The 24,214-nt window shown below is 37.4% G+C and overlaps 1 protein-coding gene across 2 annotated transcripts in view; it reads right to left on the reverse strand.

The window, feature by feature from the left end:
• ADGRD1 (adhesion G protein-coupled receptor D1) overlaps positions 1-24,214 on the reverse strand; it is a 129,652-nt gene that overhangs the window by 79,839 nt on the left and 25,599 nt on the right. For both annotated transcript variants that reach the window (XM_071762964.1, XM_071762963.1), the window contains one exon: positions 22,332-22,473. In XM_071762964.1, the coding sequence (XP_071619065.1) occupies positions 22,332-22,473 (142 nt within the window). The remainder of the gene's footprint in view (positions 1-22,331; positions 22,474-24,214) is intronic.

Genomic DNA, 24,214 nt, shown 5'->3' on the forward strand with positions numbered 1-24,214 from the left:
GATATCTGGAGGATGAAACAAACTGTGACAAAAACTTGCAAAAAGATACAACACATGTGAAGATATCTAAAGGCAAAATGTGAACATTCAGGTGTACTGAGCAGCTACTTGACACAACATTGAGGGCTATTAGATGTAATCTGTATTGCAGATGCATGCCTTAAGCTTGAAGAATCAAGGCTATTAAAACCCTGTTTCTCCCTAAATCCACAGGCCACTTGAATTGTTTTTAGATCCTTTCTTCCCTGCCCTCAAGGACTGAAATCATAACAATCACATTATTTTTTTCACATAATAGGAAGAGCAGTGAAACTAATTCCAGCCTTGGGCAGTCCAGACAGCAGTAATCTACTCTCATCCTTGGTGTATTTTATATAAATGAGACTGGAACAAGATTGCATCTTTTTATTAACCACACACTGAAGAACTGGAATGTGGGACTCCTCTCCATTCTTTTCACTGGCTGTTTAGCAATCCCTCTGCCTCAGTGGGAACATGGTAAAGTACTGAAAAGTCTAAAGATAAATTAAAGCATACATAGTAACAGACCCCATGTAATAGAATTACTGTCAATGGCTACAGATGTGCAAATTGCAGCATACAGCTATGTGGTACATGGATATTATAGGTTACAGCACTCTCTTGACTTTGAATTCAACTGACAAAAAATGACATCCCAAATACCTACTTTTGCCTACTTCTTCCTAGTAATTAACACAAGCAGCCTTTAATGTATGTTACACCAGGGGACTGCTGTCCAACTGTTAATAATGCCCACAGGCCAACAAAGGTAGCAATCATGAGACTGCCATGGCACTTTCCACTTCCCCGGCATCAGTCACCAACACAGCTCCTCTGACACAAGCTATATAAAGGAGTTTGCTGGCATCCTGAGGGCTGAGGCAAGGTTTAAAATATCCTCAGAAAACTAATGTGCAGATTTCCAACAATTAAAAGCAATGTTTTTTTCTCTGTTCGTTTTGATTGTAACATTTACAAGTTTATTTCCTTTAAAAAAAAATTAAAAAATTTAAAAAGCTTGTCTTTTTGGTTTGTTGTGGCTTTTAAACATACTTGTCTTAAAGGGTCATTTGGTGAAAACAGAAGAAAATTCTTTTCCCCACATTCCACAAGGTCACAAAATTGTCTTTGAGAGAATACTTGAGTGTGACGCTGAACTACTGGCATCTAATTCTAACTTTATATAGCTACAATGTTTCTTTTTACTCTGTTGTCAAGCTGAAACTCAGAATGTGTTTAGGCACAGCACAACAAAGTAAAATACATTCTCTGGACAATGGCAGCAGCATTTTGAATGTGGTAGGAGATGACACAGACATAGAGGAACACTGGAGAGACACTCAGAAAATACATTCTGTTCACAGAACAAACTCTGTGATTAGATTAAATTAGACTCCAGTTTATCTGATTCTGAAAAAGGAGCACATCCAAAAAAAGAGCCACAGCTACAAATGTTGAGTGCACAAACAGTCTCTGCTAAGCCTTGTCAGAAGCATGATGAAATATGAAATTACCTGTTTGGGAGATTTGGGTAACTTTCTCAGACACAGACAGCAAAGAGGAAAATCGTATGTATCACTGTCCATGAAATCATTCTGTGGTGTGAAATTACCCATTTCTGAGTTCATCCATTGGACAGAAAACTCATCAAGATTCATAGAGTTGTTTCTTATTTTTCCTGAAACTTTACACAAAACAAATATTCCTCTCCACATGTTTTTTTTTTAATGTGGGGGAGCTGTATTAATCTTGTTAGGCTTTTCCATTTTTGTTATAATTGTCTGGAAAAATAAAAATGTAATGAACATTCTAAAATTTAAAATATTTAAAAGTCCTATTTTTCCATACCATTTCCCCCAAGAAATCACTGAGTGACAAAAAAAATTGTCACCCTTGATTTGACAAAAAGTGCCAAGACATTTTCAAAACATACTGATTTTTCTCTTCTGGACAGCATTCTCTTGTTTGGGCCTATATGTAATACAACAGATTATTAAATTCTATCCTACCAGCTTTTCTCCCAGAACACATCTTAGCATCCCAACCATTAATTACCATAGTTGAAAGACTCACAACACAACTGCTCAGTAACTGTTACCCCAGAGCATAGAAGCAAGAAAGCCTACAGACATGTTTATCACCTACATTCCTAAGGACACATCTGTCATTTTTCTTTTTGCACATTTCCCCTCACTGTTATCCCACTGCTCCTATTACTTTACCCAAGCCTTTTGTTTTGTTTTAAATCCAGTACAGGGATTACATTCACTGATTTTGGTGGCAAGAGGATCAGACCCACCAAATTCATGTAAACTACAAGATCAGACCCATGAGGGTGATGACTTCGAGAGATATTCATTAAAATAGAAGAGGAACAATGGTTTGGGGGGTTGTTTGTTGGTTGGAGGGTGGATCTTTTATTTTTCAAGCATGAAAAAGCCAACAGTGTAATTTATACATTTGAGTCTCTGATGTAAAAGCTTCTGAAGAGCTTGTTTTCATTTTACAAGAAAAGGGGAGAGGAAGGAAATAACTTTGTTTTGAGCTTGTTTCTAGTATTTCAGCTTTTAACTCCGAGAACAACTTCAAGACCAAACTGGAGACACCTAAAATACAGGGTTTCTAAAGAAAATGCTGACAGCCTATGAACTATGAGTTATGGAGAACCCTGTAATAATAATATATTTCACATATATATAGTGTTTTTTCTCTAAAAACATCTCTTAGACTATAAGTCAAACAAGCTAATCTGTGGCTGTAAAAAGGACAAAAATAACAACTATTGTAAACTTCAGGACTGGAGAAGGGTTCCACCCTGGTGCAGTTGCTGGCCAAGACTTATTTTTCCAGTGAAATAAAGCAGAACTAAACAAATTCATTTGACCATCTCACCTGGTCACTAATGCCTTCCCTATGAATTGTTCTGAGTGTCAAGAATGAAAGTGGGCAAGGAGTAAAACCACATGTCCAGAGAGTCATGTGGTGAAGAAAAAAAGATTTCCTGTAGGATTTTGAGATCTGAGCAGCCCCAGAGTCACAGACCACAGCACACAGGCTGATAACTCTGAAACTCCAGCAATTGAGATTTCCCTCCAGAGAGCTCAGAAAGGAACCAGTCACCATTATAAAAATATGCAGACTCTATTTCTGGGTAAATAAAAGCTGGGGGAAAAAAGAAAAAAGAAATTTTTTTTCCAGCAGAAACAAGGAATGCAATGGCTTTTCAAGTTTCAGTTAAATCTTTCTGTAAAAAGACTTCAACAGAAGAACAAATTTTCTCCAAGAGACCAAAGTCACAATAAATAGTAATAATAAAGTAAAACATATGTGAATCCCATGTGAATCACAGAAACCATGCACGTAGCCACTTGAGGAAAATTGAGGCTGCTTCTTTGATGTAATCTGGTTCCTACCCCATTACATGGTACAAGTGAGGTCTAGCTAAAAACCTGAAATCATTAAGAAAATAATTTTAGACAGAATGTAGTGATTTATTTTGCACAATAGTTTCTTCTCCTAAGACCCTACTAGCACATGGAATAATAAACTTCTGATTCAAATTTGTGATGAGAAATGGACACAAACCAAATAGTAAAATATTTGTGGCATATGGGAACCAGAAACTGTGAGCTGCCCAAGTTGTTTTCAGTTAGCTTTGCTTGTTTTTATTGAAAAAATAAAATCTATACATAAACAGCCAACTCCTGGTCTTTTTGAAGTCAGTGGGAACTTTGCCATTGACTTTAGTGGGACCAGAACATGCCTTCCTTAGATCTTGTTTGGAAGGTAGGAATGGAAAATTATTTCTTTTCTTAAATATATGTATTGGAACAGGAATCCTTCTAAAAAATATAATATAATATATAATATAATATATTATCTTCTAATTGATTTCCACAAGTGATGCAGCAGCAATTTATCCTAAAATCTCCATACCAAATCTTCTTTTGTCTTAAATACCAATACTTTAAGTGCTATGCACACACAGTTTCAGCTCTGAGGAGCCAAATACCTAAATAGAAAAGAATTAAAAAAAAAAAAAATGGAAATACCATTGCATCCATTTCAGAGATGGGAAAACTGAGGCACTGAATTGTTATGGAATATTTCCCTTAGTGACATAATTCATCATACTTCCTCTTATTTCGTCTGAGTGAACTAACTACATTGATTAGTTTTCTCACAGCTACAGAAGCATATTATGCCAGATCCAGAAACTGATTTTAGTTATTAAATGATTGGTCAGTATAAAACTGGATTTTCACTCTCCTTTTGTAATTACCATCATTCACTTTATACAACTACAGCTCACTATTGCAATGATCAAGGCTATCACAGCCATCCTAATTGAGGGACCATGTATAAGGATATTAAAGGCAGTAAAAGGCTGGAGCAAATGTAGGAAAATAAACTTTTTATGCAAATAAATTCTTCTTAACTTTTATCCTTACAGAAAGCAGATTTACATATTCAGGTCTGCAATTATAAATGAAAGCAATTTCTACATTAATTCAGCAACACTCTAGAAAACTGCAGGTAAAAGGAATGTAAACAAACAAACACTGAATAAGCTTGGCAGAAGATCATCCATGCTTTTGTTTCTAAGAGTTAGAACAAAAGAATGAGGCTGTGAACAGTTACATGCCCAGCTGGAAAGATACTGAGCATCTTAGTTTCACACACACACTGAACCAGAACTTCCAGGAGCTGGGTTTTGTAAAGCAGAACCCTCATGCCTGCTTAGGACAAATACAGATTTTTCTGTTTGATCCAATAAAGCCTATTTAAAATTGGAGAGGGCATATCATAGGGATAATAGTGAACAGCACTGGCAGAAAGATGAACTCTACCAAAACCAGATAATTTCCAGCCTATTTTCTTATTTTAACTTTAGAAAGCTCAGAAATATGAGACACTGATCCAAAACTGCATGGTTTACTTATAGCATCTCTGAAACTTAGCCCACCACTGCATCTTTTTCAAGTGCATGGAAATGAGAGTTGCGTGAGGTTCGACGTGGTGCCTGGTGAGCCACAAACCAGAAGTGCCACGTGAAAAGCTAAACACAAATCAACAACTGCATCATCTTATACTGTATTTTACACCAGCAATTTCATTTTGAATCTCACTGAAACTCAGGTTCTGAGATTAAGCAAAGGTTTATATGTTCTTTTTTTATTTTTAAGGATTTAATTCTAATTTCCCATGGTCTTCCAGTCAGTCTTTCAGGACTGAAGAAGTTCCTTTATTCTACAAAATCTTCACGGACTTATGGGACAGCTGGGTTTAAATTTTACCCTTATAATTTAAACTGCTGGCTAAATCTGTAGTTTCCTTTAGGTTTTTTTCTACATCTCTCTTTTTGTACCTTTCCTAGCTTTTTATAAGACAATCATTTGTACGTCAGCTTTTTTGTGCTGCTCTCAGAAAATCATCGTATTGTAGTGGTCCAGAATACTAAGATAAAATAATTTAATTTAAGCAGTATAATTAACTGAAGAGAAGAGTTGTATATCATTAGGCTATAACAAAAATCAAGATCAGATAGAAATCAAACGGCAGATGAAAAAAAAAACAAAAAAACAAAAAAGACAAAAACCCCAAACCGACCAAAACAGCCACAAAAACCAACCAACCAACCAAAAAAAACTCAGTATATTTACAGGACTGAAAATTACAGAAAATGAACCATGTTTTGCAAAGGTACAAATACCCAGTTGTGTGTGTAAGTCCAGCTTCAAATGATACCAAACAGAAATAGAACTGAATCAGTGCTCATTGTACATAGCTCTAAGTGCAATGGAAAATAAGCTCCATGTCCTCATCTCAGCATAAGAAGCCAAGTTCTTCTGAATTCAACGTATTTTACAACAGTTTACACTCACTAAGAACCTTGACCCCAAAGCAATTAATCTTGTAAAATACTGCAGACTCTGCTTGCTTGGGGAGTTTCCCCAGATGCTTCCATCAGTTACCACTCATCAGATTAGGAATAAGGGGATTCAGATAAGGGGAATTTATCACTACCAGAAAATGAAGAAGGCAGCCTAATGTGGACACTTTAAGCAATTTACCTTGTGGCTTGGTTTCTGGATACAATAATTCAATATAGTTTGAAACAGTAAAAGACAAAACAAATCATTGTAAACAAGGCCATAGAGTCTATGATTAATTTACACAGATGCCCTTCTGACTCCCACCAGTATAACACTACATGCCAACTCCTTTTATTTTTGCCACAAGCTATTTCAGACTCACTGAATGACATTTCATGATTAATTTTTTTTTAAAAAGGGGGAATTTGAAATGAATATCTATTATTTTCTACAATAGAAAGAGCTCCATTTTTTAAATCAATCTAGATCACTCAATCTACTTGAAAGGGCAAGGTACAGCTTGATTGTAGGCCAATTTTGCTGGTGGAGATCACTTCAATAACTATAAATGGATTCTCTCACAGGCAATGTTTGTTATTTTTAACTAAAGTTATTTAATTAAAGGATGAAAAATATCTTAGAACAAAAACTCATTGAAATGAGTGTTGTTTTACACATATGCTGTTGCACCTATCTGGAATGCATTTTTCAACCTTTGAGGTCTGAGTTTCAGGCCTCAAAAATAGTTTTGTTGGTGTTCATGGACACACAGAGCCCATGGCTGATTTTCTTTCACAGATGTCAGGAGGCCAGTGTAGCAGCTTGTGACAGCAAGCCCACAGCCACACAGAAAGGTGACAGCCTTCAGAGAAAGCACCCATGGGGTCTGCAGGTGAAAGCAATTCAGTGGAGCACAAGTAGTTCCTCAGTGCACTCATCTGCATGGGTTGTATTTCACTCATACTAAATGGCACTCAGAAAAAACAGACTTTCTAAAGACTAGGCCTCCACTGCTTGTTGCATCAATCCTCTGCTACTATAGCCTACATTGCAATAAAAAAAAAAATTAAAAAAAAAAAAAAAGAAACCTCTGAGGGTAGACTTTATATTTTGAAAAATTCTCTCTCCTTATAAAGGTTATATCTAAGGAAAAGTAACGCAGAACTCATTACAAAGATTATGAAGACTGGGAAACATTCTCTGGGTTATTATTGTCTGATTAGTAAAATAATCTATGTTATCCAGCTCCATGACACTTCAGCTAAGATTATCTTGAATACTTCATTTTGTTGGGCTAACCCCAGTGAGAAGTTCTTCCAATTACACTGGATAGCATTAACTTAAAATGAAAATGTTTACTGTGTTAAAAATAACCCTTTCAGCATTTAGGGGAAAAAAAAAATCCTTTTATTTGTATTTATCTTCTCATTCTTCACATTTTGAGTCATGTCTCAAGATCAACTAAAGAAGGCCTTATTGTGGTTCCAATGATATAAATCCTTGGAGTTTATAACAATATTTTTTATTTGTTGTATTTATTGGAACTGACATTTTTCTGGACTCTGTTCATACTATGACTTATGAGCTTAATTGGATTTCATTTGTTTTGCTGTTTAAAATAAATTAAGACCAGGGTGTGGAGGATTTGTTCTCCCTCATGATTCTTCATTTCCTAATATTGTGCAATGTGAATTCAACATTCTAGTTGCTATTGAATTATGACATCTTATTAGGAAAGGCCTTACCTAGCTATTTAAAAGGTCCCCAGGGATCTCATCTAGTTATACTCATGCTGGGCATGAATAACCGAAGAAGGAATGCTAAGACCAAATTAGCAGCTGTCCCTGAGATGAGAAGGTTGTGCAAGGAACTGAAGTTCAGTCTCCACATGCAGTCTTAGGATGGGTCCTATCTGTTCTTAAAATAAGCAGCACCACGGTAACAACCAGACAAGTTAAGGATCTTGGAAGATCTCTAAGAAGAGAGAAAAAAACCACAATAACTATATCTGATAAATCATGCAAACACATTTAAGCCATAAAATATTACAGTTCTGGAAAAACATTATTTTCCTCTGATACTGCTGGAAATAGCTGCCACATGTACACACATCAGAATTCCCACCCTTTCCTGATGGTCATCTGCATGAGCTGCTCAGAGGCCAAGGAAAGAAGGAGATGGAGATGGATACTGCATCTGCTTTCCAAAGAGCAGCTGCTGAGGGAGCTGTACACTGATCAGGATCCCCTAGACTGAGTATAAAACACTTCTTTGGAATCAAGATTCATCCACCCCTGCTGCATTCCAAACACCTCTGATGCCAAATCTGGTGTATGTCATAAGATATTATATTAAATAAAGAGAACAAAGTCATACAAAATGTGTATGCTGTTAGGATTAATTCCTCCTCATGCTAATAATTTGCATAGTTTTGCCTGAATGAAGCCCAGAAGAGCTGTCCCACATAAGCTTTTATGCAAAACTCAGTGATGTCCAATTGAGTTCTTGCATCAGGAGAGTAGTGCCTCAGAGGAGTCTGCCACTGCACCAGAAATGAAGGGACCCTTGGAGTACGTGTGTGTGAGACAGAGAGGAAAAAAAAGACTTGCCTAATCTGAAATGCTGAGAGCAGAAAAGCCCCTTATTCTTGATTCCCAAGGCTCTGCACAGATTCTTGGAGCGCCGTTTGGGTTCTGCTTTGAGGACAGAACACTTCTAACTCACATTGTGTAGGGTTTTGAGAACATGTTTACAAGGGACACTGCCCAGTTCTCATTGAACTTGCAGTCAGTGTCTGCAATAGGTTCCTGTTCTGTACAATTTCTGTAGTGCTTAGATTCTTCCCAGCCTTCAACCTGCCTGGTTTACCCCATCAGCCAGATCTGACAGCTAGTTCTTTTCACAGAGTTCTAAATTATTTTACTCCTTAAACAACCACTAAATCTTCACTCTTTACTCAATTTGGTAAACAGCAAATTTCTCAGCTTTCATTTTGGTGCCTTAAAACACCTTAGACTTGCTTTGTCAATTCTGCAGTGACATATTAAATATCCTATTTGCCTCTAAAGTAGGCATATATCCAGGTTTCTGCCTGTGTGAGAGGTACAGAAGGACAAGTACATTTGAAGTTACTGATACCTACAAACTCCAGACAGAAATACAAGCACTGATAAATAGAAATACGTTCAACTTCTGGTCTCCACATACTTTATTATGTGTCTTTTCACAAAGTTTTGGCCTTGTGCAATTGCTGCACCTCAGTTACTTTTATACAGATGGCATTGAATAGGTTGATCCATCTCATAGTTAATAAACCCAGTCCTTTCTTGACAGCAGAGATTGATTGCAATACCCCCTATTTCTTCTCAATTATCTTCCTTACTTAAATGTTCCTGAAAAATTCTCCTACCATGGCATTGTACCTTTATGCCTCTGACTTTGTAACAATCTGCCATGCCAAAGGAGGACGGTAAGACAATAACTGCTCAGTTCATTCCATTTGGATTCTCAGTGTGGAACCACTTCTTGTTAAAAGAAAAAAAAATTAATAATGTAGTTGTAGCAAGATATTCTATATTGTCAGAAAAATCCATTTTCTTCTTTGATACAAAACCCTACATTCTTGTCACAAAACACTCTGAATCTTGTATTCCATGTTTAAATGTGGAAATAAAATGTTTCAAATTTAAAAATCCTCCACGTGTTTACCAACATTTTGCCAGAACTATTCCATATTCAATACAAATGACAACTAATTCAGCTCCTCCAAAGTTACAAGTTTTAGTCAATAAAAGTAAAGGAAAAGATTTCCTCAGCATAATGCACAGTTAATTCTGCATCTCCCTCTGGCTGTCTCAAGGAGCCCTGGGCATTTTGCCCCCAAGCACATTGACACCAGTGAGCCCAGTGCTGCTTTGCCAGCCCTGGTGCTGCTGCTCTGCTCTCCTCTTGCACAAGGTAGCACATCTGGCTCCAAAACCTCAGCCTCTCAGCTCATAAATACCATTATTGTTATTAAAAAGAGGGCACACTAACAAAGATCTTTGGAGCCTGTTAAAACAGCACAGCTGCAAGTCCCTTACTCTTCTTTTTAAAAGTAGAAACACAAAAACAAACGACAACAGCAAAAATGCTGCTCCTTTCAGTATAATTTTCCTTTTAAGCTGAGCAGCCCAAGTAAGGGATCAGCCTCAACACAGACAGAGAAACATAATTCCAGGAGATCTCTTAAGCTGTTTTATGAAATACTTTACCTCAAGGCTTCAGGGTATGGAGACCACCACAAGGAAACACAAATTTTGGGATGACAACTTCATCCACTCTGAGAAAGTTTTGCCAAAACACTGACACCAGAAGAGCTTCTTAGTAGATAGGGATGGAATTTATACCAGCAAAAAAGTTAATCAGTCAAGCAAACCCAGGTCCCTGGATGAGAGACTGTTTTGATACTAAAACGGGCAGGTTTGCCTGCACAAGTGTTACTGTTTGGGGTGAAGAGCAGAAGACAGTACTGTGGTTCTCACCCAAGCATTTCTGAGAACCAAGTACGTATTTTTCTGTGCTTGAGAATTTATTGGAAATGGTCTGTGATTCAGCTAATTTCACACTGTAGTCAGAGCTGGAACTTCGACCAGAATCACTAATATTTTTGCATAACTGTTAAGGCATAGATTTCCTAAGAAGTACCTTGAAATACTTCATAATTTGCAATGAGAGAAACCATTCCCTCAAACCTGTTTCAGTGCACAGAGAGATGGCATGAAGCAAATTTACTTTGTACATAAATGGACTACTGCTCTTCTGAGCAATTTCTTGTCTTCCTGTTTGAAATGTATTTGCTGTTGTGCTCTAAAACCACACATGCCTATGTAAATGCAAGTGGCTGGTTGTGACAAATGAGAAAGACTTCACGACGAACCTTAAAGAGCAAACCTACAGCCATAATTGGGAGAGCTGAATCCACTGATCTGCAAGAAGAAAGTCACAGGCTGCTGCAAAACAAGAGCGCCCATTTGGCCTTCCTCCATCATTCCTGATGAAATCATGCTATCCAAGGGCCAGGATAGCTCCACAGATGTGCTCTGCCTTATAAACAAACGAGTGAGGTGCCTTGGGAACAGGCACTTTAATGTACGAAACAGATTGCATTCGATTCTGCCACAGGCAAATAGATGGCTGTGTGAACAACCAGACATCTTTATTTGCAAATATTTCCAGTTTTTCCTTGCACCAGGCCCTTAACATCTTCATCTTGAAACTTGTCCCTGGAACTCAGTCCCACGGCTTCCATGACTGCACATTTCAGGAGATGTGGACTCCTTGCCTAAATAACTCTGTTCAGCTAAGTGAAAACAGGGACTGGTATTTTGTGAATTTCTACCAGAGCATTAATGTTACTTCCAGATAATGTGCCTTTTTGTGACCCTTCCTAGGGTTTCCTTCTCAAAGAAAGTTGAGAAGTCTCTCATTACAAGGGCCAGAAAAGGCAGAACTTGACCAGACTGAAAAGAGGCTGAGAAAAGTTGCCCTCACTACTTTTCTGAAGGACCTGAAGGATGAGTAATAGAGATGATAAACAAAGGAGCAACAGATGTTTTAGTGCCCATTTGCAAAGTCAAGAAATTCATATACACTGAGAGATTAAGTAAGAACTGCAGTACTTATGACTAATGCTTCCACATCATGACCCAAGCTGCATGCTCCCTCTGATTTTCCCAGCTTTGTATTTAAGTGCTTGCTTCCCCTGTCCTTCTTAAATTGATTAAAATAAAAAAACTCGTTGCCACCCCACATTCAACAAAGAGCCTCCTGAGACTCAGCATCCTGGAAACATCCTGCAATGTCTGAACCACTAGGAAACAAAATCCTTTGTACCTTTGAGATGATGTCTCATTACAGCTCAAACAGATGGACAAACAAAGAACAGTATGAACTGGGTAATTATATAAAATTCATTAATTAATCAGGGGCCTTTTTTTCCAGGTGTTTTAGCCCAATCTGACTGCTGTTTCAATACACCATCTAAGAAATTCTCTCTCTAGCCACAGCAGGTGATCCAAGAAACCTGTAAAAAAGGCAAGATCCTATCACACTGAAAAGTGCTTTGCTTTATAGATTCATACAAGGAATCTGAACCTCTTTGCAAAACTAATTAGAAAGTCCTAAACTCTCATGCAACTCCTCCACTGTCAAAGTCCATATCAGGTCATACAAACAGGAGACAAAAAAAGACAAGCTTTCACCAACCTACTTTAGATAGCAATAATTTGCTGAAATATGCATTCACATTACAATTGCAATTGCCCATGCAAAGTGAGGCAACTAATGATTATCAGAAACCAATATGCAAACTGCTCTCTCTAAACTAGGGAAAAGTGATCCCATTTTTAGAGCAGCTAAATGAAGAAAAGAGTTGGAGCTGAGTTCAATCTATCACTATACTGGAGCAAAAGTGGCAAATGCCAAACAATAGAGGTATTTCCCAAGCAACACCAGAGTGTGGCTGCCTGTCTCCATCTCTGGCTGGAGGAAACAAAGATATAGAGCATCAGAGGCAGGGCTGATATCATCCCTGCTTACACCTTCTGCTCCAAGAACCTGCTCCTGCCATCACCCACCATATAGACAGAACATCCCTGGAAGGGAGTTTCTTTCTTTTGCAACTGATATGACTTTAAAGGTATTTTTCTGGTTTAGCATCTGCATTTGTTTGTTTTGTTTTTTGTTCTTGCCTTTTTTCCTATGACAGACTTTGCAAGGTTCATGTTTCTTCACAAGCAAGCCAGGTTTGATGAGAAGAGGCTCTGCATGTTATGGCTATGGAACAAAGACTTTAGGCCAGTTTTAGCTCTATGCAACCAGAGAAAATCTTCCTCTAGCTTACAGAGAAACGTATAGGATTCAGACCCAGTGGATCTCCTATGCAGTTCTACTGTTAACATCATACGCAGTTCACACCAAAAGGGTCTCTTCACACAGTTGTGAAATTGGGCTGAAAATACCACCCCATCCAGAGTTTTAGCCCAGTTTCCACCTTTGCTGAATTTTCCATTCACAAATGTTAAATACAGTACCCCCAAGTTCAGGAAATCATTGACATATTTAAGTATATTCCTATGCTATTCCTTTTGGGATATTCATTACTTTTAAAAAGCAAGTTGTTTCCAGTCCTGCTGTATTTTAGGCAACTTTTTGTCTGCTTGGCCAAGTTTTTCATTGCCTAGAGATTCCAGCATAATGGTTTGCTAGAAATATCTATGGGCTAAAATAAAGCCAGTTCAGAGCACTACTCCTCAATCTATTTCTGTCCTTACCTTAAGTAAGCTGCTAACTGATGTCTGATAACAGTGATGCAGATACGTTGTCTCAAAAAAATCCAACTATCTACTAATTTTGATTTGTCCCCATAAAGAATTAGGTACATGTATGTTTACAAAGGTAATAATGCTAAGATGATGCTGTTTCTATAGCAAATTAAACATCAGGTAAATCTTAATTATTCAGGATTTTCGGACGATAAAGTTTATGCAAAATTAAAACCAAAGCACAATATACTATAAGATTTTTCACAGGGACACTCTGCTTTTTCAAATTCTGTAAGCAGAAGTATCATAAAAATGAGAGCATAAGAGAAAATTTCAAAGGCCTGACTGACTTTGAAATCTTAAAGAGTAAGCAGACTTCTCTGCCTCCAGAACCTCCCTGCAGGAAATCTGAAGTTTTCATAAACAGCTTTTACTCTATTACACTAGAAAATGAACAGAATGTCAAAAGAGAGTTTCTGTTCACAAAGAAAATGGAAAAAAAAAAACAAACAAAGCAACAACAGGGCTAGCTGTGCCAGTATCTTTTCCTCAAAGCAGTTGTTACTAGTTGATCCACACATAACTGGAACAGTTAAGCAAATGTGTTATTTGAGCTGTGTTTGGTTTATTCAAGACAGTTCCAGTGATAACATTTTAAGGAGAAAAATCTTCTCCGTTGCCTGATGCTCTCCATCAAGTACATTCCTTCCCCAGCCTGGCCTAGCACCACCAGGCACAGCAGTGCTGGAAGACACAGCCTCATTGCTAACATTTTCTTAAAGTCTGGAGTTCTTGTAGCTGGCATGAGCAGGACAGACTGAACCCTGGAAAATACTTACACAGATTACACCAAAGGAATGTAGGACAAGAATTAAATTATAAACCAAAGTGACTTTAAATGAAATAACACAGCAGGCTGTGATGGCCATTTGATATACTTGCTTAGTATCTGACTTTCAAGATACAACAGAGAAATAGGTGGTAGGTGTGAGAAAGGGAAGGGAACTCATGGCTTTCTGGCTTGTATGATATTCCAGGTGGGGTCCACATTCCAACTCTCCAAACTACTTCTCCTTGACTTGGTGCCTAAAAAATCTGGTCACCTTAATATACACTTGGCAACATATCAATGTAAAAGTCCACACCACCATCTGAAAGTTATCATTTTAACTGCCCACACTGAAGGAATGTTCCCCCACAGGAATATGGAATTTAATGAGTGTTATAAAAAGATACTGGCACTACAACATATTATCACTGTGGTATAAATTACTGACCTGCATGTCAGATGCAGACCAGCTAGGATAGCAGCCAGAACCATCTTGCTGGGCTGAAAGAGCTGAAGGGGCAGCTTCCCCCCCTTTGCAGCCCGCATCCTTAGGGTCACCCAGTGCATCCCTACTCCAGAGATGGAGCCAAACCAGAAGACAGAGAAGCAGAACAGAAAGCTCTTGCATCACATCAACCATAATACAAAACTACAGCAGCAGACAATGTTTTGATTCCATTTGTCTTGCTGCCATAAGAGTAACAATGTGACACATCAGATCATTTTCATCAACAGATACCAAAGCTGCTATTAGTTTTGCCATAATCTCAAGCTTGGAGTAAATTAAATAAAGCATATTTGAATATTCTTAGTTGTCGAAGTATAGGATAGATAGATTCTCATCAGGTTATGTTTCAGCTGCACAATATTTTTTTAAGCATTCTATCTTTATTTTTAGCCTATATTTTCCTAAAGTTGGTTAACAATCTGTGACAGAAGGAGGTATTGTGTGCAAAATGCAAAATATTGACGTCAATATTGTCCCTCATATTCCTAAAGCATATGTGCTTAAGCCACCTTACAAAAGGGAAATCCAGCCTTTACATCAAAGCCCTGATCCATTCATCAGGAATTATGTAAATCAAGTAACACCAAATTTTGGATCCTGCAACTTAGCACAAACTACAGCTAGACAATGAATATTTATCTCCTGTTCAGAAACCCTGTGCTATGAGGCAATGTTGTATAAAGAATTAACACTGTCAGACAAATGAGAAAGACTGCAGCTCAGACTGAAACAATCTGCATGCAGGGGCAGTCAATTTCTCATTAGTTTGAAAGCCCCAGCCTTGTCAGTGATTTGTCAGTAGTTCCAAGACACATTTTTATATTCAGGGCTCTATAGCTCTGGGCTGAAATGTCACATTTGTGGTGTCATCAAAACCAACCCTGGTTCAGCCATGCACAAAAGAATGAGGCAAAATAAAGTACTGCTTCAGTCTCTGTACCTTTCCCTTTTAAAATTTTTTCTCTATCTTTTCAAAGGCATTTATTACATTTAAATTTTGCACACTATGGAAATCTCGCACACTACAGAAAATCCAAAATGAGGCAGGTTTTTCTCAGCAAGTAATCCAGACTTCAATCGTCACAGCTATATTTCTCTCTATCTTATCTGTACAGTCTTGACTCTGCACAAATGGTACCTCTAATTCCCTGATGTATCTGTTGCCCCCCCACCAGTGTCAATTACGTAGTATGGTAAAACACAGAAGTCTTACTCAAACACACCCTGACCCAGGCTTTCAAAGGCAAACAGCAGCATCATTCCTCCAGAACAGGGTAACTGGATATCAAAATACTTCTACAGATCCAGCCCTCTGCATTTTTCTGAACTACTATAGGAACCCACTCAAACAGCAGTCAGTGAACAGTCACTGGGTGTTCTTCCCATCTCTTGGCCCTTGGAAAGACCAATAGGAGTTTCGTCTACACTTCATCTAGTGTGATGGGCAAGTTCACTTCTAACATTTTGACAATGTGCTACAATTCAGAAGCTAACTCTTTTCTAGCACTAGGATACACACTGCAGAAGTCAGTCCCAAAAAGCTGAAAGTAAAATTCCCTGATGATCTGAAAGAAAATATCATGGGAAAAATAAAGAAGCTTAGATATCAAGTAATAAAATATTTTCTCTTAAGGGGCTTTTTTTTTTCTCCCTCAACAAGGGGCTGGTTCCTTCCATGCTGCCTTTAAGGGACTGTGTAGTACTTTTTCACTGAATTAGCTGCACCCAGCATCCCATTTCACTCCTCCTGCCTGGTCATTCCCATGCTTCTTTTTCATTCCTGTACATTTTAATACCTGATGGAAATCTACAGAAGAAAAAAAAAGGTAGAAATTTCCCTGATAGACAAGTTACATGCCTCTAGTTAGGATTTAAGGGTGGGAATTTGTCAGACAAAGAGCTGTGCTTGGTGCATGGATGCTTGCTCCAAGGGCTCCGAGCAGAAACACACACACACCACATGGATGGCTGCATGGAGAAGCATCTCACAGCTGTGTACACATGCAGCCTGTAAGCACCTCCACTGCTCCTGCCACTTTGGTTATGGATTCAGTAATAAATGGGCCCTGAGCATCTAAAGGAACCTCACTTAGTAAAAGCTTTGACCCGAAAGATTAAAAGTTAACCTAACCTTATCACATGCCAAGCTCTGAAGTGAATGAGTTGACAGCACTTGGCCATACTGCTGGAGAATTCGGTCCCACAGAGGATGCTGAATTTATGCCCATTTGTCTCACACTGGCAACTGTTCCCCAGAGCAAAGTAATGCTTCTCTGAAACAGAAATGGTGTTTTTGCTATATTTTTTTATGCTGTATCAAATTGTTCCCTGGATGATTTCCTTCCTTCACCCACACCTCTTTTACCCCAACTAACATTTTGTCCAACTCTTGGCAGATTTTCAATGTAAATATTTCTGCTCCTGAAAGGAATCTGCATAAAGCCCAACTGCTTTGCAAAGGAGAAATGGATGAAGCTGTCACAATTCCTTGGTGACTGTTTAGGAGGACTCAATACAGAATCTGCAGAATCAACAAAGGGAATATTTTGACCTCCTCTGCCATTCACCAAACAGCTTCAGTTTAAGAGGTTCATTTTAAGATTTAGTTTTAAGTTTTAAAGCTTTTATATGCCAGTCTGAAATAATGGTTTGAAACTAATTTTTTCTGGGAGTGTTCAAGATGTTTGCAGTAGTCACATTTTTGCAAATTTTAGCAGTTTGGGGCACTACAATGGCTGTTCAATAACACCCTGGAGGCCCCTGTGGCTGAGTCTGAAAATGTCTTTTCTCAAGGATATGCTCTCAGTACAAACTGACATCACTTTAACTTCTGTGGACTCCTGCTGATTTACTCCATATAAGAATCTATCCCACAAATTTAGCCTACTTCTATAACCATCATTCTTTCTCCCCACTTTGAGAAAAAGCCAACAAGAACATTGGACTAGAAAATAGATCATCACAAGTTCCATGCATTGAACTCAATGGAAATCAGAACTACTTCCTGATTCTGTTTGTTTCAGCAATACGTAGATCATTACTAACTTTAAGCATACATACTAAATAAAACTAAATTGGGAGAGATATAGATATTCTATAGATATTATACACATATGGCAGGCCAAAAACAACCAGCCAACCAGTTGACCAGATTAGATTTGCTCTAACTAAACCCGACAATTTATTTTAACTAAAATTGGGAATATTTAACTATTTCTTTTTCTGAAATCTATCAATAGCTTTTTTTTTACTAAAAATTTCTGTGCCTCTGAGACATTACTTTCTACACTTATCTTCACAAAGATTTCCAAACTGGTCTTGATACGAAGCATATTCTATAACCCCCACATTAGTAATACATGTGAAACATCTAGAAAAACAAATACAATAAAAACATCAAAATCCAGTAGTCTGAGGAGAAAAATTGTCAACGATGAAAGTGCTCAGAAAATTAATAAGCTGGGGGGAAAAAAATAAAGAAATTAGGAAGGAGATTGTAATGAACTTTTTTTTTAAAAAAAGAGAATATACTAATATTCTGAATTATAACTTAAACTTATCTGTTTACTGAAAATTCCTTACATTTCTTTATTTGTTTATGGAATTTGCTTATTAATGCTTTTCATCTCTTCTGTCTCTCCTTGTTTAGCACTACCTAATACCGAACTTCAGCAAAGCACTTAGCAATAGACTTGATTCAATCACACAAGTAATCCCTGTAGGACGTGTTGCTGTGTTCTTGGTTCTCTCCCCTAAAGGGTGATGCTCTGGCTGTCATACTGAAAGAGTTATCCTGTAACCCCTATCTTTGTCTAGGGTGCACTTTCCTGTTCAAAGCATATGTTAGCTATTAAATGATACCTTGAAAAGATTAAAATTGCTGAAATTTATTAGGAGTCACTGCAGAGGAGGAAGGCATGCAGAGCTAGCTTCAGGGTGACTCACTGAAATGCAGTTCCTCTTGGCTGGCCCTGTACTGATAGCAATTTTGTTACTGACCTAGCTTGTGTGAGCCTCTGAAACTGGGAAGGATTTTTTTTAATTTTTTTTTTAAAAAAAAATCCCCCCTTAGCAGCTGCACAGTTCCATTTCCTGCTATGAAAACTATTCAAAGTTTCTCATACTATCTGCTAATGTCATTATCTACCAGCTCTGCTGCAAAGCAGAGGGAGTTAAAATGTCCAGAGTAACAGTAGTGGGGAGGGAACAAGCAAACCTAGAAATTTACCATCCACAGAATTCTCTCAAGTATGACTCCACTGCCATTTCTGAGCTAAAATTAACACTATTTTCTAAGCCAAAGGTTTTATTTATACTGTGTGAACTAAAGACAAGCATTGTTTTAGATTGATGATGTTACTGTAAGAGAGCCTACACTTAGCCACACTGCTGCCTTGTAATAAGGATGGGCAGAGCCCCAGGGCAGCATCAGGTGACTGTGGGTTTTTTTCAGCAGAAATGCCTCTGTGGAAAGGCAAAGGCAGATCACACTCACCACTGCTGAGCAGGTGCCTTATTTTGCCATTGCTGGGTGAACACAACAGCTTAGTGTGATAAAAAGGGCATAATTAATACAAAAATCTGTGCAATTATTTCTGTACTAATATCACTAATCAACAATAGAATCATTTTATAAGTCTTAACATCAAAGCTACTAAAACATAAATGTTGGCTACTTCACTTCTGCACTTTTTTCATAACATTTAAATTTGTATTTATCTCTCTTAACATTGTGCAAAGAAACACAATGTTTTATAGAAGACAAATATAGCACAACCAGCTGGAACTCCTGTAACAAGCCATCACCATGTGCAAGAATGCTTCAATGATGTAGTCACTGATGAGAAACTTAAACCAAGAGGAACTAAATTGAATTTTTAAGTTGTGTACATGGCTGGGACAGAACTCTACATCATGTCAAATATAAACCTCAATTTTCCCTTCTCCTCCTGTGACAAATGTTCAATCAAAGGCAGAGTGTGAAGCAGCACAAGATGCCACAGTTCTAAAAACAGGATAACTGGAATACAGTTCTGGGTTTAAGTCAGCAAGTTTATAGCTTGGTATCGACTGACCTCCAACTGCTTGATGCACCATCACTTGGAAGCAGACGTTTGAAAAAGTGGATTATTTTCGCTATAGATTGATAACACTTGGTTCCAGTCACCAGTGGTTATTTTCTTTAGGCAAGAGGTAATTTTATATATACTAAGGAGAAGCTGGCATATAAAATTACCTTCATACCCAAAGAATAAGTCAGCAACTAAACTTAAAATTGAAAAAAACACTTTACTTGCACGTCCAAAACCATCCGATCACGATGCCCTCACTCCTGTTGCAGTATCTACCTCAAAGGAAAAGGAATAATTTACAAAGAAATATTGAGGGCTTGTTTCATGACAAATGAGTGATAACACAAGTATTGTTCCTTCAAAGGCTTAAGTCTGTTCTGCCATGGAAATGAAAGCTTCTATGAATTGCAGTTTATTACAATGCAATCCTGATTCCTACAACAGGCAATCTTCTATGTGCTTAACGAAAAATCTATATTTTTTTGTTACTGCACCTTTCTAGGCTTTTAGAATGGATTCCTATAAGAAAATAAGTCCTGGGATCTTTCTTTTAATAACATGAACAATACAGGACTATTGCTGTATTGTTAAGAGATGCTGCATATCATCATAATGACTGCTGGTGTTTTAAAATTGCCCAGGAGCAAGGAAATTAACTACAACTATGATCATTTCTCATTTGAACTCAATGGATTTTCTGTATTCTTTATAGCAAGGATTTAGCTTGTGTAAAAAAGTGTCAAACTTTGCATTGATTTTTGAATTACAAGTTGGGTTTTTTGTTTTCTTTTTGCTTAACTGTGGCTTGCTCTAAAGAGTCACAGTTTTAATTGGATTTTATTCAAGCTTTTCTGGCAGAGTCCATCCAGTGAAAAATTATACCTTTTTTCTGCAGATGTGGGCAAAATGTTTTTCCTCACTCAATATATAAATTAGTCAGTCAACACTTAACTTGCCATAAAAATAAATTGGCTCCCCATTGATTTGTCTCTCACTTATGGTAGTACTAATATTTGTGTACAAATTGTAATTTTATTTTCCTATCAGTAATGAAGTTAAACAAATGTTGGAATATGGCATGCTGCTGGCTAGGCAAAAGACAACAGAGGGAAGGATGATGCTCATGTACCAAAAACCAACAAACACAGGCACACAGAAAACCCACCAACAACCAAAATCAAGACACACCTGAACAGGTGTTACCATGGTTAGTAAGACCTTAATATTACCCAGAATGGAAGTAGCCAGAGAAATATTAGAGTAGATAATAGATGAGCATCTGTGAATGGATTGCCAGTGAGCAATAAGAGCTCTGTAAGAGAAAACAGCTGCTCCCCTTATGCATGATACAACTCACACACTGCTCTTGTGGAGCCTGAAACCCCCAAACAACCTCTGTCTCTTATGTAGAGGTTAAGTAAGACAGACACATTCTCACTGAGAGAGAAAGAGGCAGATGATAAATGTAAAATTACTTTTTGTATACCACGATCTCAGTGATATTCATAATGAAAGTCAAGAGGCATAAAAAAACCCTCACAGGTTTGTTTAACATCCTGCTAGTAAATCATCATACTAAAGCATGAGGAGGTACCTGAATCAACAAAGCAAAGTACATTTTATAAATGAACTACAGTAAATTCAGTCTTCACAAGTGCTCATCTCTAAGAGATTACCAGGGACATTTAGAATGAGTCCTGAGTTTAAAAAACTCTCAGAAAACCAAGAGTTTGTTTCTATTTCTTAGGTGTTTTTTATATATTTGTATTCTGTGGCCTACTCAGCCTTTATGAGAAACCCAATAGGAAAAAGATAAACCAAATTGAAAACAGCTATTAAAAGAAAAATATGATAAAATATTTGGAAGAACATCTAAGAGATGTTTTGTAGGAAGCATTTTAAGAACAGAAATACTTCTTTTTCCATTTCCATACAACACAAAGTGCTACATGACTCCTGCAGCACCTCAGAATTTGAACTCAAAAGTTCTCCATTTCTACTAACAGGAGAAGGATGTTTTTTTCTCTGAGAGCAAACACAATTAGGTATTTTCTAGCTTCTTGCTGGAATATGCTAATGTGGTAATTGAAATAGCTTACAAAAATTTATCAATTTTAACAAAACTTATATGAGAACCTGGAAAACCTGGAGATATATTGTTTCTCAGACACAGAGTGCTCTGCTCTCTGGCAAGGGCAGTTTACACTAGAAGGATGTGAACCTGCTCCACCCCTGTCTCAGGAGATGCTCTGCCTGTCCTACTTGTATCTGCCCTCAAAGGAGTTCCTTCTCTGGGTTTAGTCATGAGAACATTCAAAGTTTCTCAGTCATTTCCAATCCATCAGTGGATTCAGGCCAACAGAAAAATTATAAATTAATTCCTGTTTTTGACAGCCTTAATGAAGAAAGCAGCACTAATTCATGCCATCCTATTGCAGATTGCACAAATACATTCATAGAACAATACATACAGAAAGGCCTAAAGCTATACTTGTCAGTTCACCTTCTTTTTCGACATGTGCTCCCATCAGCCTTTTTGTGGTGATGAAAGAGAAGTCAACGAATGGTTGGTAAATGAAACATTGTAGGCACAAATGCACCTGAGTTGCTACTAAATATGCCCACAAAAACTACAAGAGAAATACAAAGAAGTCATCACAAACACTGAAATTTTAAACAGCCCTGATGATAGCCTAAACATGTAGGTTCCATGTCACTTACCAATTTGTGAGCGAGCTGGATGGTAATTAGAGGAGATCCTGAAAGATTGTGGGACAGCTTGGGTAGAGGTTCCACTTTGATAGAGATAAGATAACTGGCTGCTGAGATCATATAATCTTTGTAGGCAGCAGCTTCAGTAATCCTTGAAAAGAAACAAATACATTAAGGAATCAGAATTAAAAAAAAAAAAAAGTCATGGCAGACATTAAATAACTTCATTCCATTCCTCAGCAAGGTCAAGTAAAACAGAAGTCAATTAGCACACCCCAAGTACCAGTTCTTAGTTCTGACCGCAATACACACCAGTATCAAGAGATTGCTTCTGTCCTCAGGAACCAGCATGTGAATTGAATTTGTTCCTCTGAGGGCAGAATTTGCTGACTCTGATAGGAACTATTTACGTGTAGAGAAGGACTCGTAATGTTAAAACCACTCTCAGACATTTTGAGATTTCTTCTACACAAGTTAACAGGATGGACATTTTTTCCACACTCACTATCTGCCATTTTAACTTGAGAGGTAGATGAATTTTGAAGTATGAAAAAAAACCCAAGACAAACAAGAAACAATATTTTTGTGTTTTGTTGTTTACACAATAGTGTTTTCTGTGTTTGTTGCATACACAACTCTTCCTTCACCATGGTACTTGATTCTAGATAAAAATGAGTCTCACTTGGTTACTTCCAGTGGCATTACTACAGATTTACACCAAATGTATATGAATAGGGTCAGAACTGGGCTCAAAATCTTTTTGTTTTGATTTTTTTTTTAAAGAATCAAAACTGACTCCCCTTTAGAAACTGCTGTTTATGTAGTCTGAAAATACAAGTAATCTGTCTGCATAGCACAAAAGCTCTAAGAGTTTTAGTTTTAGTTTTCTACCAAAAAGGGGAAAAAAAAAATCCCCTTAAGAAGAAAAAGAATAGGCTTCAAATAAGAGGTGTTCAAGTAGCCCAGTGCTAGAAAGAACATAAAAGACAGTCTTTAAAACAAACTGCTTTGGGAAAATGCTGTTATTCTACTGAAATATAAGCAAAAAAAAGTTATAATAATACAGCACAAAACAGAAAACCAAGCAAAAATAATACAGCACATACTTATTTTTAAAACAATTTTGAATACCTGGGGTTTTATTCCACAGAATAAAATCTCCAAGCCAGTATTCCCTGTGCTACTATTTTTTAGATGCTGTTTTGGACAAAGCTGCATCTAGAATTTATAAATATCATTCTGTAGTGCTTTACAGCAGACAGTTAAAGTAGTTTCAACTAATTATAGAAATAGGAGATGTTTCTTCTCCAGCCTCTTAACATCTCAGCAGGGCCACATCTTTCCTTCTTGAAAATGAGTTCATATATATATACAGCTCAGTGGAACAGGAATGGGCTTCCCTATTCCAGGAAGTTCAGAGAACATACACAAAGATGACACAAGTGTTATGTTTTGCTAAATCAGAGCCCCAGGATTTGTAGAGTCTATAACAGTGTGTTGGAACACAGTGTTTTGACAAGAAGCATCTTTCATCATATTTTGCTTGTGAAACCATAGACCATATATTCTCTCTGAGAAGTTGAGATTATAGCTTATCTTAATAAATTGCACTGATCCTATTTGATAAACATGAACTGTCATAAGTTATTGCTTGTATTTCTTCATGTCAGTAAAAAATACTGCATAATACTGACTCAGTTCCTTTACAGCCACCTGCTAAGTGCTCTTTTTTTGAGAGAGCAGGGTAAACAACAGTATGGCTTGCTACTTGTTTTAGAAATAATATTTAGTAATTGCCATGTGATTATCTACGTGTGATCAATCTGGTCATAAGCCAGGACATTACCCTGAAGTTCACAAATGAGTTCCCATGATCATGACCTTCCATGTAA

This window comes from Heliangelus exortis, chromosome 19 (assembly GCF_036169615.1).
Source record: "Heliangelus exortis chromosome 19, bHelExo1.hap1, whole genome shotgun sequence".
In the NCBI taxonomy this organism is placed as follows: domain Eukaryota; kingdom Metazoa; phylum Chordata; class Aves; order Apodiformes; family Trochilidae; genus Heliangelus; species Heliangelus exortis.